This window comes from Dicentrarchus labrax, unplaced genomic scaffold (assembly GCF_905237075.1).
Source record: "Dicentrarchus labrax unplaced genomic scaffold, dlabrax2021, whole genome shotgun sequence".
Lineage (NCBI taxonomy): Eukaryota > Metazoa > Chordata > Actinopteri > Moronidae > Dicentrarchus > Dicentrarchus labrax.
Genome location: NW_026136717.1, coordinates 7466429 through 7485769, shown reverse-complemented (window position 1 = coordinate 7485769; position 19341 = coordinate 7466429). Strand labels below are relative to the sequence as shown.

At 42.7% G+C, this 19341-nt stretch overlaps 1 protein-coding gene across 2 annotated transcripts; it reads left to right on the top strand.

Annotated features, from left to right (window-relative positions):
• The first annotated feature begins 35 nt into the window (after positions 1 to 35).
• rcor2 (REST corepressor 2) lies at positions 36 to 18195 on the top strand. 2 transcript variants are annotated; one of them, XM_051429566.1, is made up of 14 exons: positions 36 to 132; positions 4464 to 4589; positions 8015 to 8071; positions 9189 to 9269; positions 9614 to 9666; positions 9772 to 9933; positions 10046 to 10170; positions 10508 to 10574; positions 10840 to 11079; positions 11254 to 11331; positions 11626 to 11683; positions 13231 to 13298; positions 13628 to 13789; positions 15076 to 18195. In XM_051429566.1, exons 2-14 carry the CDS (start codon positions 4466 to 4468, stop codon positions 15421 to 15423), a joined length of 1623 nt encoding a protein of 540 aa, XP_051285526.1. In that variant the 5' UTR covers positions 36 to 132; positions 4464 to 4465; the 3' UTR covers positions 15424 to 18195. The 2 variants fall into 2 exon arrangements, with proteins under 2 accessions (XP_051285526.1, XP_051285524.1); XM_051429564.1 differs by lacking the exon at positions 36 to 132 and adding an exon at positions 480 to 720.
• Positions 18196 to 19341: the final 1146 nt, after the last annotated feature.

The window sequence follows — 19341 nt, the reverse complement described above, 5'->3', positions numbered from 1 at the left end:
CACACACACACTAGGTTCAATTGTGCCCCACTCTCCTGCCCTTTTCTCCACCATGCATACATCAGTGCAAGTCTGGACAGCCTGCCTCAGCACAGAGATGCACAGCTGACGAATCCCTCCGCCGACACACTGGCAAGTAGTCCCTAATTTATGGGATTTTGATAGATGGCAGATTAAGAGTCTCCAACAGCTACTGTTTCTACACAATGGTACTGCGTCTTCTTTCTCCTTCTATTTAAACGAGATTAATAATAACTAATAATCATAGTGTGAGTTAGCAGGTGGGCAGTTTTAAAAGATGAGTATTATTTTTCCCTGTCTTCTTTCAGTACGACACGCCGGTAAAACACCACTCTAACGGGTCAAATTACATGTTTAGCAACACAAAAAACCCAAAATAAGAGTAGCTACACTTGAGAGTTTTACAGGACTACTTTTCTTCAATCCAAACGGCTGGTTGGGGAGAGGCGAACGCATCGGGGCGGATGTCCACCTCCCTTTTCCCCGGGTGTTGTCCGCCTCCCCGGCACACACTCACGGCTGCTTCCATCTATCCATGCAGCTCACTTCATTGTACTGACTGTGCTCATCAATTAGACAAGAATTAAACCGTGTTAGATGCAATAATTGTCTTTAAGCACTTCGGAGAGGATTATAAACCGCGGACTGAGCTGCAGATAAGTTTTGAGTGCGGGGAAAGCGGAGAGGACCGACACACAGGTACAGTGTGACTGTTATCTCGACTTCCAACTATTAACGTTACTAATGTAACGCGAGGGGTACTAGCCCGCAAGCTAACTGGCTAACGTTAGCATCCCGGCGACTCAACTAGGTTTGACTTCAGATTGCACTTTGGTGAAAGGGGGGGGGGAATGTCGCCGGATTTTTATTGCTCAGCCTCCAGAAATCACTTCTTAGGTTCAAACTGCGACCGTCTGCAGCTAAACGTCCTGAAAAGAGACCGCCAACTTGAGTTTTAATAACGCAGAGAGCGAGTTTTTGCTCTTTACTCCAGCAGCAGATAGGAGCGTTAGTAGTAGTAACAGCAACGCAAGCGTGGGGAAAACAAAAGGACTTCAAAGTCTGACACACAACACAGATGACTGCTTGGGAAAGCTGGGGAAATATTGATTTAGCTAGCAAACGTGGCTCAGATAAAGCACCGGGTGCGAGTCCACCACCTCTTATTGTATAATGAAGTAACTTAATTTACACAAAAACATCATATTATAAAGGGATACTTAATAAAGGGAGACCCCGTACTGATATTATTACTGCCAAATAGCAACAACAACAACAAAAAAAGCCACTATAAGGTCTCTTTTAACTAAGTCCTGAGATCCATGAGCACATTATTAGTCGCTTTATGAAGACTATTATTCAGCCTTATTCATCAGTATGAGTCAAAGTGAGGCATCATTTAGGAGAGTTGAACCAGCGTTTATGATATAAGATATATATATATAGAACAAATTAAATCCTTTTTATATACTTTAAAACTTGTTTAGCAGTGTGTCGTATGGATTGGTTTTGTGAAGCATAATCACATCAGATTTCAAAATATTGGAAGTTAACGAGCAAGAAAAGTTCCTAGTGGTGATGAGAGGTTGTGGGAACGAATTACTGAGCACCAGCGGGTGGTTGAGCGATACCCATTACTACAAATAAGACTAAGTTGTTATGTAGTATAGTTTTAGCTCTTATTTCTTATAACAGTTAATTAATCTGCCTGAGATCGAGGCTACCGTGGCAGTGTCCGAGGCTACCACCACCACCTAAAACTCTGAAAGTGAACCGGGGCGGTGATCGATACATCCCGGTCTCCTTTTTTTTTCTTTCTACATGTAACTAAAGCGAGTTCCCCCCAAAAAAACTTTAATCCATCGAGATATATTCAAGTAGACACACGTATGTGTAGGTTTGAAGGATGTGAGTTTCCAGTGAAGTTAGAGGGGACAGCTGTTGTAGTTTTGGGGGGCCACCGGGAGCTGCGATAGACAAAGACCCCCAGAGAGCCTCAGACTCTTGTATTGTCTACGGGAGTTTGGTAGATCTGATTTAATCTCTCGTGATGTAAGGATTGGCCCCTCACCCTCTCCGAAAGCATAACTGATCATATTTAATCTGCAGAATGAGGGGAAATCTGCTTTGTCCTGGTCGTGGTTCAAGTAAGGGAACTGGAGGTGAAGTTGCTGATGTGAGGGTGAAAGAAAGCAAGGGTACGCGTTAAAGGCTCGTCGCTATAATTGTTTTAATTGGTGTTTATACTCTGATCAGTGGGTGATATCGCTCTTTGTTTGTGATCACCTGTTTGTAACGGCTCTGTTTGTGTATGGGGAGGGAGTTTAGGGTGCGTTACTTTCTGCTGTGTCCTGAGCTGACCGTCTAGTCTTTTGTGCTACTGGCCCCGAGTTACAGAGAGGGAGAGGGAGAGACAGGAAGAAAACGAGGCTTGGCCACGTAATGATGTAGCACTGACTGTGGATGACACTTTAAATGAGAGCCCCCTTCATGCAGGAGGGCCCTCATGGCACGTTTTCTTCTTCCCACGTTGTTTTTTTAGATGCTGCCACTTGTTAGTTGTGCTGGATTTCTTTAGCGGTGTGTTTAAAGGTTTGTGTAAGATGTGTTAGAGACTGTGACTTGATTTTTGTGATTCATAGATTTTCATACTGCAGACTGGAAATGATGTCAGGCTAAAAATAGGACATCACATTTTGGACATCTTAACAGTGACATTGAATATACAGACAGATATAAAATACGAGGTCAGACCAGGCCAAAGCAACATAAACTAAAATGACGAGATCTGCAATTAATGGTAATTATATTTATTGATAGTTTCTTGATTAATCTACACAATGTTAGAAAATAGTGAAAAATGCTCTTTGTCATTTCCCTACAGCCCGGACATATTCTGTAAGCTTGTTTCATCCAAACAAAAAGCAAATATTCACATTTTAGATGCTGGAACTAGACATTTTCTGGCACTTTTGCCTGAAGAATTACTTAAACGATTAATTTATTATTATTACTATTCTTGACTTGAAGTTGAAGTGAATTTAAGTGCTAAACGTAGTACTCTGAATTGATATGTGAGAATGTGTCTTTGGGCAGAAACTAACAGTTATTTTCATTTTCAATTAATGTGCTGAAAATGTTCTCAATTTAATCTATTGTTTTAATAAAACATAAGAAAATGGTAAAGATGGGCAGCCTATCTCTACGGTCCCAAGGTGACATCGTCACAACATCTGCAAAACTGTAAGATATTCAGGTTATTGTCACATAGAACAAAGTAAATAAGCAAATCTTTCTGGTTAAGGAGCTGAAAAACAGAATATTTGACAATTTTTCTTGATTAATGGCTTCAGTGATTATTGATTACAGTAATGGACTTGGCTGATCTATCGGATCGATATCACAGATACTGACTTTCAACCATTTTACTGACCTTGTTAATATGTTATTGGCCATTAATGTCACAAATCAACAGAAAATAAAGTTTCTTTGTCAGTGTCATTATAAAATACATAGTTTCTACTGTATGTTACATTAATTCAGTCATGGCGGGCTGCCAACTCAGTTCTTAGTGCCACAGCAAAGACTTTCTGTTACAGGTACGGGATCGATACACACTGTATTGGCAGATCGTCTGAGTTGAGGTGTCAGAATCCGTATTGGGAAAGAAAAAGTCAAAAATTATTTGCAGATCGTTTTCCGATCGTCATTTGAGCTCTAGTGTTTCTTAAACAATGGTTCTGGGACACTAAATAGCCCTCTGGTCTGTTTTTGGATGATGCCCCCATGACAGGAGCATGTTGTTAATGAGCTGGAGTAACAAAGGAAGACTTGAGTTAATCAGTTTGGGTTCTTTGATGAAGATGAAGAAGTGCCTGTGGATTGTGTGTGGAGGTACTCTTGCGGTCAGTACTTGGCGGAAGAAGATCAGAACTTAAACTTGAGCCTAAATCCAGCAATTATTAAAAGATGTGTTTTAGCCAGTAAATAGAGACCATGTTAGGACATCTTCATCACCGTAGTCCCACTGAACTGATAACAGAGCAGGGTCCTTTTGATTGGATAGATACCGAGTTACAGGATGAGGCTGAGAGTTACTGAGTGATAATGAGGGAGGGTCATGGAGTGATAACTGAGAGTTGTTGAGTGTGAAGGAGTCGTCATGCAGTAAACCAGCGCTTGGAAAATAAACTCCGCTTAAGGGAAAATAATGGGAGTTCTTCCAAGGTAGCAGCATAAGGTGCTGTTCTACTTTACAAGAGTGAATAAGGTTTTACAGGGTTTCAAGTGAGAACAAATGGCTGCCATGTCACTAATGAACAGTTTTATGGGAGATTGAATCATACTTAAGACAGAGATGGTATTTTGTTGATGCACAGTGGTGTGGAAGTGGGGGAATTTTATTTTTAGGATCTGTGTGTGTGTGTGTGTGTGTGTTGCAGCCATGCCCTCAGTGATGGAGCGCTCGGGGGCCGGGGTCCTGTCCAGGAGCAGAGCCAAGACCGTAACCAACGGCAACAGCCAGCCACACTCTGAAGAAGAGAGCAGCGATGAAGAGCATGCCCATGGTAGACACACTTACTTACACACACACACACACACACACACACACACACACACACACACACACACACCATGGCTAAGTTAGGGGTTGATTTAGCTACTCAATGTGTGGGTTAGCTATTCCAACATGAAGCATTTGCAGCGTGTTCTTGCAGTAGACACATTTCCATTGTACAGACGCATCATGCCAGCTGTTCCGGTTGCATTCGTTGCATTGCTTCTTCAGTCCTTGCACACTGCTCTCCTCTGTCGTCTCCTCCCTCTCTCCTCCACCCCCTTCCCACACTCTTCATCCTCGTTATCCTCTGCCCACATACATTTTTCCTTCCTCCATTCTCTCCTTCACTCACCGACTTGCTGTTGATCTTTCATTTTTTTCAACCGTTATCTCCCTAAGCACATGGACTAAAGATATAGTATGAGATCAAACCCAGCAGTTTAACTTAACGTTCAAAAGCACAAGCCACCATTCCTAACATTATTGCAACCACCACTTTCATCCTCGCCTTCACCTCCTTCATCCCCCTTTTCCTGTCTTCCAGCCATCTCTCTATCTTTTTCATCCAACTTTTATTTTTCTCTGTTTTGCCTCCTTCTTCCCTTCCATCCAGTTTTCTTTCTACTTTACTCACCCCCTTCCTGCCTCTCTCCACCCCATCTACTCCAGTTTCTATCATCCCCGTCTCCTCCCTTCCTGTCGTCTGTCCCAGAGGAAACAGTAATATGTCTCTTCCTACTCCTGGTCTGCTTCCCTGCATCTTCACTGTTTGCCCTCCTCGGTCTTTACTACAGCACTAATTACTCAACGTCTGCCATCCACTGTCTCACTTGGTGATGGGTGATATGCTGAAAATTTTATATCGATACAAATATCATACATAAAGATATTTCGCATAATATATGCTTTTTCTATTGAATTTGAATTGTACTCTTGTATAAAAGAGACCTGTTATTTGCTGTGATTAAAACAACCAAATGTTCAGAAACCCAAACGTTTACAACAATTAAGTAAATGGAACAAGTGAAGACTGAAATAGTCAGCAATTCCTATTATTAAGCTTCACTGAAAATGAGCAGTGGCACTACTTTACACAGTAAAGGAAATATATTTAATGACTGAGGTGGTATTTTAAACCATCATCTAGTAACTACATTGATAGTGAGATGAGTCAGGATCTTCACAATCCACTTCTGATGTGTGAGAAAAACACTCACACACTTGGGTTGGCATCAGAGATGTTCACAAGTCTTTTTTTGCAAGTCCAAGTCAAGTCTGAAGTCTTTGGTCACGAGTCCAAGTCAAGTCTCGAGTCTCTAAAAAAGTCATATGTCTCTTCTGGTTGTAATGAGCCTTCTGTCATCTGCTGCTATCTGGTCTACTAAGAATACTGCACAGCTATATCTAAGAAATTCAAAGCATTTACTGTATTATTATCACTCCTTTATCTATTAGCATACAGTATCAGTACTGATTAGTTGCAGTGCAATATGAAGAAAACACACAATGAATGCTTTCTTTTAAAGGAAACTGTATTCTTCCAACATGAACATACAGTTACAGTATATCTTGCCCCCTATTGTGCAGGCTCAGTGGGACCATAATAAGAACAAATATAGAAAATGTTACCCCTCACCCAGTCAAAGACATTGTAATTAACATCATTCCAATTAGTGCAAAACATCACACTTTAGCTAAATGCAAACAACTTGTAAGCAAAACACTTAAAAGTACTTTAAACACTTGTATAAGTTACTTCTGTGTTATTTATGATGCTGAGCTAACCGTCCATATGCGCTAATGTGACTGACCTATCCGGGTGAGTTTTCAGGTGCCTGATAAAATTTGATGTGGTGGATCCAGCATCCTTGATTCGGGTACTGCAGGCTTTGCTGTCAGCGCTTGTTGGTGCCGTCCCGTTTGAAGTTTTTATAACCAAATGCAATCACAAATGGTACTGGTAGCTGCAGGTGTGCTGCCGGTCGCCATAGTCGTCATCCAAGGTACTAGTGCGTGAGGCTGCGAGGCGCGCACCCAATACGTAATATGGTTACCATGGTTACCATGGTTACCTTGAAAAAAGGAAGGAATCACATTAAGCTCGTCAGACGTTTCAGAGTTTCCTCAATATTAATACGCCAAAAAAGAAAACATGATTGTTCACGAGTCCCAAAACACAGGTCTGAGTTGAGTCTGAAGTCTTTTGAGCACGAGTCCAAGTCAAGTCTGAAGTCTCTGTGTGTGCGACTTAAGTACGACTCGAGTCCCCATCTCGGGTTGGCATCACTTATAAACTCCACTAACCCCCGATCGCACATTACATACATCTGACTGGAAAACAGTAACCAGGTTATTACATTTTACTGCACTTTTCAGAGCCAGAGCTCTGTTTCAGAGAACTTATATTCCATAGTTAAAAAAACCCAACCCATTAAGACTTATTAGAGCATTTTGGGCCATGTTGACTGTTTAGCCACCACATGTCGTTATCCGCCTGTGTTGTAATCTTTGGCGAGTTCAGAAATAAAAAACAGACAGAGAGGTTGGCAAGAACCACAGATTCGCTAAACTAAACTAACGCTAATTATCATTAGCAAAGCTCAGTGTACAAAACATTCAAGTAGCAGCAACGTAGAGTGACGCTTTCCCCGGTTAAAATCACAAACGGCTGCAGGTCATACCAGCTGTTTACCACTTAACGTTAATTCCATGAGTACCTTGATGACAAGCCAAAATTATACTTCTCTGTTGTCAGGTTCAAGTGCTCTCTGCAAGACGGTGTCTGTACAGTGTTTCTGTAACACCACTGTACAACCACAAGTACAGTGTTTTTGCAGGAGTGATACTACTTAACTCTAATGGATCGCTTCACGACAGTTTCAGGAGTTATATATTTTCATTCATATCAGAATCAGATTTATTGCCAGGTAGGTTTTAACACATACCAGGAATTTGTCTTCATGCAAGATTATATACTTAATATGTTTAAACCAGCACCTCCAGTGTTTGAATCAATCACTGTTATTTCAATTTGGTAGGTAAATATAAGTAACGGATTGGACTCGGTATCGGCACAATACTCAAATAGGGATTGTGGCCGAAAAAATGTGACTGGAACATCCTGACTAGATGATCAAACTGATACGGTATTTTGTCAGTGGGGGGAAAAAAAGGCAACCTGGATGTAACTCCAGTTCTAAGAGTGCTACTTGATAGGATAAATCAATAGTAGTAGCCAGTTAGGCTGAGCATGTATGAAATAAAAGAGGATTATCCTTCTGTCTCTCATGTTATCTGTCTACTTATAATCCAAGTTCTGCAACTTCTTGGGACATTTACCAAAATACTTGTCCCCCATCCTCTTTTATCTCTACAGCTCTGTCCATCCATCTGGGAAATAAAACCTCATATGTGTCTTGTCTCTCTCTACAGACAGTATGATCAGAGTGGGAGGAGACTACCAGGCTCAGATCCCAGAGTTCAAACCAGGTAAGCTGGGGGAGAGAGAGAGAGAGAGAGAGAGAGAGAGAGAGAGAGAGAGAGAGAGAGAGAGAGAGAGAGAGAGAGAGAGAGAGAGAGAATAGGGCTGAGAAGGAGACGTAGAGGTGAGGAAATGTGGAGGACATTGAAATGGAGGAAGGAGGGGAATGCAGATGATGAGAGAAATGAAGGTCAAATGACCACTGTGGAAATCCAGGGAAATGGAAAGAGGGGAAGAAAATGATGTTTCTCCTCCTCCAGTTGTAGCTATAATAAAGAAATTAATTTACAGTGTTCTTCCATATCTTTTACCCTATCTGTTTGAATACTAAATCATAGTTTACAGTTTACTGCGGGAATAACAGACATTGGTAACAGTGTATCTGTGTCATATTAACGGGCCTTGAATGAATCCTATTAAGGTGAAGTTGAATCTTGAAAGTTATAAAACGTGTTAAATAATTAGTATTATTAGTGACACCATGCAGTAAAAGGCTTCTTTGAGGTTGATGTCAAGTCTTTGTTTAATAAATAAAAGGGTTAGCTGTGCAATATTCAAATCCTTTATTTTATTTATTGTATCCCCTTCAGAAAACAGGCCTTACATTTTTGTTTCTGATGTCAGATTTTAATTTGGTTTGAGTACAAATGATTAATGGTGGAATTGGGTTTAGTGAAATGCCCTGAGACCATGTATGAGTAGATGTAAAGTGGCTGAACACTGGAAAAACAATCACCATAAATGAAGTCGTCCCACAAACATCAGATTGCATCATAGGAGGAGAGAAGCAGGCAAACCAGCCTCTCTTTTAACAGTGTCAGTGCACAGGTGTTGAATTCCCAAGAGAATTCAGTGGCTGACACGCCACTGTCTCCTCCTCATTTTTCTTGCTAATGAAGAGGATGCCAACGATGGAGACTGGACAGGAGAAAACCTGCAAAGGAGAGGGAGGAAGAAAGTAAAAGTTCTGTGAGGATTGATAAGTAGACCGTCAGCGAGAGAGAGAGATATGCGGTGGAGGACAGACAGGAGACATAGACGATGTGACCCAAGTAAAAGAGGGATTTGAATATACATATAACTTAAATAATATATAAAAATGTCCCTGTTTATTTCCATTACCAGATAGTCCAACCCGCTACAATGAGAAGGACCAGAGGAGCATGTTGGTTTGGTGTCCCAACAGTCAGCTTTCTGATGCAATGTGTAAGCCACACACACACACACACACACACACACACACACACACACACACACACACACTCTCTCTTACACTTTCACACCTATCTACCTTACCTTCCATTCACTGGCACAAGCTTAACAACATGACCTTCAGTTTAATGGCTATATGCTGACTGGAGAACTGCAATGAAACCTTTGCTCTGGTTTTCTCATACTCTCTTGCCCCCTTTTGTCTTCATCTCTTTCCCCTCATTTCTTTATATTTCCCTTTCATCATCTTTCTTTCCCTTTTTCATACATATCTTCTCTTTTCTATCTTCCAACTTACCTCTCTTTTGAACCCATTGTCTTCTTTCTTCATGTCCCAGTGGATGAGTACATCCTGATGGCTAAAGAGAAACATGGATACAACATGGAGCAGGTACGGCAGATCAAGATACAAATGTTGCTTGTTTGTGTCTCTCTCCTCTGATTTGTCAACGTCCCTGGTTGCCTGACCCCGTCCTTGTCCCCTCTGTTCCTTCAGGCTCTCGGCATGTTGTTATGGCACAAACACGATGTGGAGCGCTCACTCGCCGACCTGGCCAATTTTACCCCCTTCCCCGATGAGTGGACAGTGGAGGACAAAGTGCTGTTCGAACAGGCCTTCAGCTTCCACGGCAAGAGCTTTCACCGCATCCAGCAGATGGTGAGGGACTAAAAACACACGCAGTCTTACAGTTGGTGCACAATTGAGTGTAATTTCGAAAACATTTTCAATATTTAATACTGAATTTATTTATTTCTGTGTTTGTGGGTAGCTTCCAGACAAGCTGATCTCCAGCCTGGTGAAGTACTACTACAGCTGGAAGAAGACCAGGACCAGGACCTCTGTCATGGACCGACAGGCCAGGAGGCTGGTCAACAAGAGGGAGAAAGATGACAGGTATAAGATACCATGAAACTTTAATGGTCCCCAGGGGAAACTGGGCATGAGTGGAGGGATGGACAGAGAGAAGAATGCATATTGAAAGGACAAAGCAGGAATGAAACATTAAGTTCTCAGAAACGACTCATTTGAGATCTGACATTTACAAAACTCCTTTGTTAAATGACACTCGATAAGCGTGTCATCCGGGGAAACAAGAGTCTCATGAATATGAATGAGATACTTTGATATTATTTCTTGCCATTTTCAGTTGACATTCTCCAGCATTTTAGAAATAGACAATTGGCTGGGGACGAAGCTAAATCATGGGTGGATTTTCTTTTTCTTCCGGTAGTAATGATGATCTAGAGGAAGGTGACCCTGGCAGTGACAGTGACTTTGAGATTGACGCCAAGAAAGAGGTGAGCAACATAAAACTTTAATAGTGGTTATTTGACTGACAGAGGGTGTGCATGCTTATATAAACACATTTTTGTGTTTAATTAGTCATGACTTGCCCGAGGAGGTCAGCCCATCCAAATCAATGTATCTGTGATCCTTCACTTTCAACTTCATTTATTATACATCAATGTAATGCTGCACTCTTGAGTTGCTGTTTCTTGTAAAAAGATGCAATTCTAATAGAACCTGATGTCTAATATTTGTGATATTTCTCGGTCCGCACAGGCAGTGAAACAGAACCCCAACAGCGCCAGCTCAGACAAGACCACCCCCAGCCGCTCTGGGCCAGTGAAGAAGGAAAACTTGGGGGCTCAGTACCGCCACCACCCGCTCAGAGCCCGCCGCAGGCCACCCAAAGGCATGTACCTGGAGCAGGGAGACATCACATCCCTGTCGGCCTCCCACGATGCCGGGGTGCTAACCGTACGGCAGCTGGATACGCAGTTGGTGTCACTCAAGAGACAGGTATGTACCTTTTTGTGTATTTTAAGCCTGGCCTTGGGCATTTGATTATAAACTGCAGGAATAAATACACTACTGTATGTCTAGAGGTAGATTTTAATGTATCTTTAACTATGTATCTGTCAGTAAAGTTGAAAATGTGACATTCTCTTTCCTCCCCTACACTTTTTCTCTCAGGTTCAGTCCATTAAACAGAACAACAGTAGTTTGAAACAGGGCATAACTGAAGGTGTCAACTCTTTCAGACCTGCTGAGGTAAGTCTTTGTTAATACCACTTTATTTTTTAGACTCCCCTCCCTGCATTCTGCCTCCTTTACATCCTTTATCCATCCCCTCTTTGAATATTGTTTCCTGCCTGTATTTCCTTTTCTCCATCTCTTATCTCTCCTCAGTTTGTTCCCCTTTCATTGATTCACTCTGCCCTTCCCCAACTCCCTCCAGATATTATTTCACCTCCTTGTGGGACTGAGATTAGTCTTAATCTGCTCTTTGCTCTCATGCTGTCATTTTCACCCCTCCCTCCCCCTCCCTCTCTCTCTCTCTTTCAGCCTGCCCCTAAGATGAACTCTCGTTGGACCACAGAGGAGCAGCTCCTGGCTGTGCAAGGTGAGTAAAGGCTGCAGCATCTTCTTCCTTCCTCCTACAGGGTCACCTCGTGCTACCGGCTCTCCTCTCCCTACCTCACATTCACAGGCAGAAATCAGACTGTTAGACACATTCATGTTTTCCACACACAGAAACTGCTAACTACTATAGAAGCACTGACACATGCAGTGTAGGTAACATTTCTCCTGAAATATTACCACATAGGCCTTTGTTCGATCTTGAAGCTGTTTCATTTGAGGTGGTTTGAAAAAGATCATTTACATATTTAAGTTTCCCCTCTGCTTAGACTGAGCTGTTTTTCTGTAGTGGAGCTTTGTCTGGCTGTGTCTGATATTGTTTGCACTATTTAACTGTAAAGGGTAATCACCATTTGTTGTATTGTAAAAATATTCTAACCTATGTAGTGGACTCAAAGTATCCCACAATGCAACATAAATTGGTGTATGATAGATGGTCACTAATGAAATGAAAAGAATGGCCTGTTTTGTGTGAGAAATAGTTTAATTTTACCATCTGACACTCCATCTATAGCGACGATGCACTGATTTCCATTTAAAAGACAAATGTAGGTCCTCCTGTTGTTCTGCCTTTGACAATTTGATGCAGCTGAAATAAACAGGAGCTACTGGGATTCAGTTCCCAGCTGTGATTGAAGTGAATTAAAATCAGTGTCCACAGCACATTGTCAGATAGAGAGACACAGTTGTGTTATAGCTTTCAATGAGGGTTATTCATTCAAGGGGGATCCATGGCTGGTGAAGTTATTTATTGTTTGTTGTAATGGACACAGAGCTCTGCATGGCCTGGCACCCAACTAAATTAATTGGTGTTAAGTTCCCATTGACTTACGTGGAATTAGATGTGTTTTGTTGTAATAACTAAGTTATAATCACATGTTAATATGCGACAAATGAAAATGGCAAAAACAACCTGATGGGTTATTAAGGTGGTCTATACTACATATTATGGACACTGAAGGTTTCAGCATTCTTTACCAGAACTACTTCATATTATGTGTTGTAAGTCTCTAAAAAGTGTTTCTTTCTGTTCTGAATCACATCAAAGGCGTAGTGAAAAGCTTGCCATCATAGCCTCATCCTAGTTAGTTCATGTATTGGGATACGTTGGGAGTTGTGGAGATTTCAATCTCTGTAGATGAAATCCATAAGTTGCAGTCAAGGTCAGAAAGACAACTTCCCTTTTCCTTTAGCGGCTGCAGTCAGCGTGCTTTTAAAGCATAGTCCCCCTCAACTGCAGCTGAGTAGTGCAAACAGAGGAAAAGAAAGCAGAGGTTGAGAGATATGAATGTGTGTAGTAATGTGAGTGTGAAAGGCCTGGAAAAGAGCAGGTGCACTCAGCTGGCCGACCTCAGATGAAGGTTAACAGAAAGCACACATCAACAAGCCTGCTCACGCTGCGTTCACGCTTCCTGTCTCCCCTCACACACACACTGCCACATTTCTCTGACAGAGAGCGAGAAAGCAGACTGTTTTTGTAGCTTTTTGGTGGCGACGAGTTAACCTGGCGTTCTTCTGTCTCCTTTCCAGCTATCCGTCGCTATGGTAAAGACTTCTCAGCCATCGCAGAGGTGATAGGGACCAAGACACCAGCTCAGGTGAACATCCTCTTTCTAAAGTGTTGAACTTGGGTTGGGGTCCTGTGAAGATCCCGTCTCTCATCTTTTATTTTGACCTCAGTCTAACCCTCTTTCCATCCAGCAGTTTACTTTCTGTGAGCTATCAGCTTTTCATCTCCTCTCCAATTTCCCCCTCATCCCTCGGTGTAGATAAGCATTTTTCTTTATAGGATAACTATAATCTCCATTATCCCTCCTTTCATTTGTCTACTGACCTCCAATCTCCGCCTCTGTGTCCTTGAAGGCAGCACAACTTTCTGTCCTCCGTCATTTCTTTTCTGACTCTCCGTCTCTGCCTGTCCGCTCAGGTGAGTTCGTTCTTCGTGAGCTACCGGCGTAGGTTCAACCTGGACGAGGTGCTGAGGGAGTGGGCGGCCGAGCAGGTGGCCACCAGCCGAGACCAGAGAGACTCCAGGAGGAGCGGCGAGGAGATGGCAGCAGCTACGGATGGAGCCGCCGAGGAGGACGAGGTGAGCCGCCGAGGAGGATACACATTATATCTTTTTTCCAAGCGTGAAATGAAACCGATGACATCAGTCTGCATTAAGTACAGAGCTGGAGTCAGAACATGGTTAGCCTAGCATAGCATCCTTGCATTAAGACTGGAGGCAGGGGGGAAACAGCTAGCCTGTCCAAAGGATCGTGTTGTATCTTGTTCACTTAATCCGTACTCAAACAGAAATGGTTTAGTGGGAGTTATAGGCTGTAACTTCTTGGCAAACAACAGCCCTGCACAGCGATTGTGTCATCAGAGGGAGTTTGTCAGGTTTGGTGCCATCGTGCCCAAACCTGACCACATATGGTGCACACCAGCCACATCTGGCAACAGAAACTGAAACTTTGTCAAGCAATCGTTACAACACTAACTCTTACGAACTAAAGTTTCATGTTTTATCAGTGAGCTGCAGATATGTTGACAGGTATAGTTTGAAAAGTTTGGAAGCAGTGGAAAACAGGGGCTTGGCAGTGTGCAGTGTTTATGCTAAGCTAGCATAGCTTACCTAATGGAAGCAGACTGATGTTGATCTTCTCATTCGACTGTATTTTTTTATGCTGAACTATTGTTCTAAGTAATCAAAGGAATAGTAAGCATTGTCCTTCATCGTCTCTTTGACTAATGCTCTGGTCAGCTGGTCAAAGTTTTATTTATGGTCATTCATATTTTTTCTTGTAAAACCTTAATTGCACCTTTTTATACACCTAAAAAGATTTTAGAAAATTCCATTAAAAGTGAAAACTACAGCCTGGTATACTGGAGAAGAGTTGGAGAAGGGGAAACGTCTAGCTTTAGTTCCAGATTCGATTAAGTGTCCTCTCTTGTTTGCCATAAATACAGTATATTCAAAATTCAAGATGGCGTAAGCTCCGAGGAAGAAATGAGTAAAAAAGCTTGTAAGATATAAAGTCTGTGTCATTAACAGGACCACCAACTTAATGCTGACTCGCAGCTTAAAATGCCTGTCGGTGCAGTCGGTAACTGAAGTGGATTTAATTGGTGACATTCATAGATCACAGCTCCGAGGATACCGAGCAGAAGGAGCAGGTGGTTGTAATATTCTCTCCTGTGTCGGCTGCTGTGGTTCCTCCTCTTCATCATATGACATCTGTTTCAATTCACTCTCTCCTCAAACTCTTCCTCTCTCCACCTCCTTCCTCTTTGTTGTTGTCCAACTGTCTTCTTATCTCACTTCTTCTTTCATGTCTACACTGTTTGCCCTCCTCCTCACCTCTCTCTCTGCCTCCTCCCTCCCCTCAGGTCAAAATGGAGGACTCTCCCTCAGACGCCGCCGGCGGCTCCTCTCCCCCCTCCTCCACCCAGACCCCCTCCTCCCTCTCCCAGCCGCCTCCACTGCTGCGCCCCGCGCCTCCGTCGGCTCCCCCCAGCCTCCTCCGCCAGCCTCCACCTCTGCAGACGCGCCCGCTCCAGAACCGAGCGCCCCACAACCACCCTCCGCCTCCGCTCATCCGGCCCGCGGTGACCACCTCGTCCTCCTCCACCGGGAGCTCCAGCCTCAGGGCTTCTCCTCCCAGCTCCTCCTCCGCTGCAGGGCAGATGCCTCCGTCGCTGGTCGGCCTCAAAGTGGAGCAGCCCAACTCGCACTGATACACATGCACACACACACACACACACACACACACACACACACACACACACACACAAGATAATAGGAATAGAAACACACACACACACACAAACAATAGGAATAGAAACACACACAAATTAGCATGCAGACTTCACCCTGTAACTCCATCGCTTCTAGCCTTTGTTTTCTGGGGACCATCACACATCACATGACCACCTGATCGATTGAACACGCTCAGGTCCCTAAGGTGACACACAGCTCTTAAAATGTGGCAGGAAGAGTGTGAGGACCCCCGCAGGTCTACTTTGTAAGGCAGTGGCCTGGAGCCCCTTTACTGTACTAACAAACACCTACCTCCAGACCAACGTTCCCGAGTGTAAACACACACACACACACACGCACACACTACAAACAAGCTAGGAACTCAAAACAAACACTACCTGCACAAACCTCCCTGATGAAAACAAAAAAGAGACACTGGATCATCAAGCTGTTGAAGAAAGCCATGACCACTCAGAGCAAAACCCACCTGCTTGTTTCCATGGCAACTGCAGAACATCTGGATTGCGGAGGAGTGTGGTTGAACATAAACATACACACACACACACACACACACACACACACACAACAACAACACTATATATATATATTCTGTAGGTTCCACTGGGCAGGTATCAAGTCATCCAAACTACCTTCAGGAAAATGAAATGAGGGAAGGGAAAGGTGAGAGACGGAGGAAGAGTTGCCCACATCTGAGTCAAACCTGAGAGGTCGCGTAGATTAGAAAATCATTCAGATAGATTGGAGAAACATGCCTTGTCCTATTGAGCTTTGCTTTAAAACTTGGACCCTCTTAGAGGAGTCAAAGAAGGTACTTTTGCAAAGAAAGCGGGCTTTGTAACCGAAGCTGTGCTACGAGTTTATCGTTCTGGCTCTTAACAGATGAAGCCGTTTGTTTAAAAATGGAAAAAAAACAAGAGCAAGAGATCCCACCTCTCCCTCTTCTCTCATAGCCATGTATTACTAGTATTAACTGGAGTGATGTTTTTTTTTTACTAGACTTTTAAAGTGAGCTCTAGGTAGGCAGTTAGTTATTGTAAGTAGTTTAGATAGTGAATACTTTATTATAACGATGATTATTGACTGAGCACTAAGGAGAAAAAGAGCCTTTTAATACATGTGACTGGACTGTGTCTCACGTTTCAAGAAGACATTTGCCGTCAGTTTGTTTTTCACTGGCTCAGTGTTGAAGTCTCACTGCTTACTGTCCGTTACATTTGAGGAATATTTTCAGTAGTCGACGGCGAACAGCGGAGCAGCCGAACGGAAAATGTGTGTAGAGGTTTTTAAACCAGGTTTACAAAGTGAAGGGGACAGTGGATCTCTCCTGACCTCCTCCAGACACTGAATAATAAAATGTTCTGCCAAAGTCTGTTATTGCTTTAAAAGCTCGTCGTCCCACGGAATTTCAACGTCTCCAGTTAGCGGTTGAGCGTCTTAGAAGAATCTGTTTAACATTTTACAACTGTTGGTTTGTTTCCTACATGTTAGACAGGAAAAGTGGCGAAACAAAAGGGGTTGAAGGAACAATTAGACATTTTGGGAAATACACGTACGTAAGCTACTGCCAGCAGCCGGCTGATTTATCTTAGCACAAAGACTGGACTGTTTAATCTGTGCAAAAACCTGTAACCTCTGTACGTTTTTGTGTTGTTGATTTGCTAGACTGTTTCTTGGTCAGGACCAGTAACTACCTGGAGTTGGACAAGAAATCTTCCAGGTCACAACCGCCCACTTATGTGTATTAAACAACAACAGATACGGCTCGTCAGTCAGTGATCTTTAGAGGTGCTGCTATGTGCTACCTTTGCACTGAGCCAGGCTAGCTGTTTCCCTCTGTTCCCAGTCTTCATGCTAAGCTAAGTTAGCCAGCTGTTGTCAGTATCTTCACATCAGACAAGAGAGTGGTTGAAAGTGTATTTACCAAAATATCAAACTATCAGCTTGCTTGAAAGAACTGAGTTCAGTATTTTGTTAAGAAGCAGGTCAGAATAATTGAAGTGAATTTATAAAGATGTGATGACAACTGTCTGAAGCCCTGTGAGTTCAGTAAAGGCAGCTTTCTCTCTGGTAGTTCAAAGTCCTGTCCAGACACAGAAGGGGCTGTGGCAGGTCAAAGGACTGTCAGGAAATGCTGCATCTTGTTTCTCATCCCTGCCACAGTGCAGTTCCCTGCCTCTGAGTTGTTCCTCTAGCTCGTGTTCAAGGATATCAGGCAACCTCATGAACAAATGTAGATGACTGAATGATATTCTGCTGTGGTTTCTTGTTTGTGATTTTCTTTTGGGCATCGTCTTGCGCCCGCCATCCCCCCACCCCCTACCCCACCCCCACCTGCTGAATCTCGTCCCTCTTCATAGTCTAGCTGTCTGTGAGTCGCTGCCTTCTCAAGCAGGTCTGGGATCACACGACATGTAGAAACCTTCCTTTAAACTGTGTTCGGTGCTTCTCCACTAATACATTTCACACCACTTCCTTTTGTTAGCCGAGGCCTTCAGCGTTCCGTTTGACGCAGCACTGAGCGGGAATCAAAGCGACCCATCACTACGTTTGGCTTTAAAGTGGCTTGTCTTTTGACTTTGCGTGGACTTTTCTTACATTTTGTTTCTTCCTCCAAAAAACTGCTTGTGTGTACTGTATGTGAGAAGTTGTTTACATTGTGGAAACTGAATTGTTTGTGTTTGAGAAATGTTTTTTTTTTTTTTTTAGAATAAAGAAATGACCAAATTGTACAGTATTTGTTATTTTAAAGCAGTTAGTCAAACACACCATGGTAATGTTATCTGTGAGTTTGGGGTCTAAACAATCGAGAATAAGCTGTTATTTCACAGAATGAAGAAATCTGTTCAGTTTGTAATATTGACCTAATTTACACCTACAAGTGTGTACAACTATTATCTGTCAGCTTCATGTGCACATCATCTGTTCCCAAATGCCAAGTCTCATCAAAACACCATCTGTTGACTCCCAACAGGTTCGGCCACCTGCAGCTCCCACATTCCTGAGCAGGGCTGGGCACACAAGCACTTTGTTGGGCTTCACCTGAGAACCAATGAGTGAATCAGAAGTCTGTCTACAGTCTTAAGACAAAAAAAAAACACACACCGATATGAAACAGCTATAAAATAAGATGTGCAACTCAAATCAACGTGAGAGACATTTAAAACAATCTATATGAGGGAATAGACCCAACAGAGCACACTACAAGTAATTGCCTAAAGATAAAGGATCCTGTCTTGATATGTATGCAGTGTTACCATGCTGGGTTACCATCAAAGCGGGCGTCTCCCTGTGGGTCCCAGTAAACATCCCAGTTATTCCCAGCAATTAGTTTAATTTCCAAGTTGTAATGGAGTTTGCATCCTTTTCCCTTATAGAGTAAAATCAACATGGGTCCCGCATTATGAGCCAATCTGTGGCCTCCTTCTAGAGGGATGCTGTGCAAAAGAAGTTTAACTCTTTTAGTTTATATTGTGCTTACATTGTGCCTGTTCATAACACAAACTGACAGAACAACTGCAGATGGGTGACAATGCAGCATGTGAGGGTAGGTTGTTTTCTAGGTGTCTGGATAAAGAATAAAGTTATCACATGCAGTCTGAACTAGGAGGTGTATGTACCATACAGTCCTCAGACCTTCATCAGGTAAAATAGAGCACAAGTGACCGACAGTGTGCAGGATTTTCTTCTTTAGGTTCTTTGTCATGAGATGGACCTGACAATAAGACTTCCTGCAGTGCAAGAACTTTGTAGTCTTACGTGCTGGCTCAAAAGGGCCCACTAATAAGATTAATGCTGACAGTCACTACATGATGTATAACTATTGATATTATCCTACACAAGAAATGTGAGCTTATGAAAATGTATAATTATAACTA

Coding starts and splice junctions, on each gene's coding strand:
- rcor2 (XM_051429566.1), top strand. CDS start 4,466: ATGCCCTCAGTGATGGAGCGCTCGGGGGCCGGGGTCCTGTCCAGGAGC. Junction 8,072..9,188: donor GATCCCAGAGTTCAAACCAG/GTAAGCTGGGGG, acceptor TTCCATTACCAG/ATAGTCCAACCCGCTACAAT. Junction 9,934..10,045: donor TTCACCGCATCCAGCAGATG/GTGAGGGACTAA, acceptor GTTTGTGGGTAG/CTTCCAGACAAGCTGATCTC.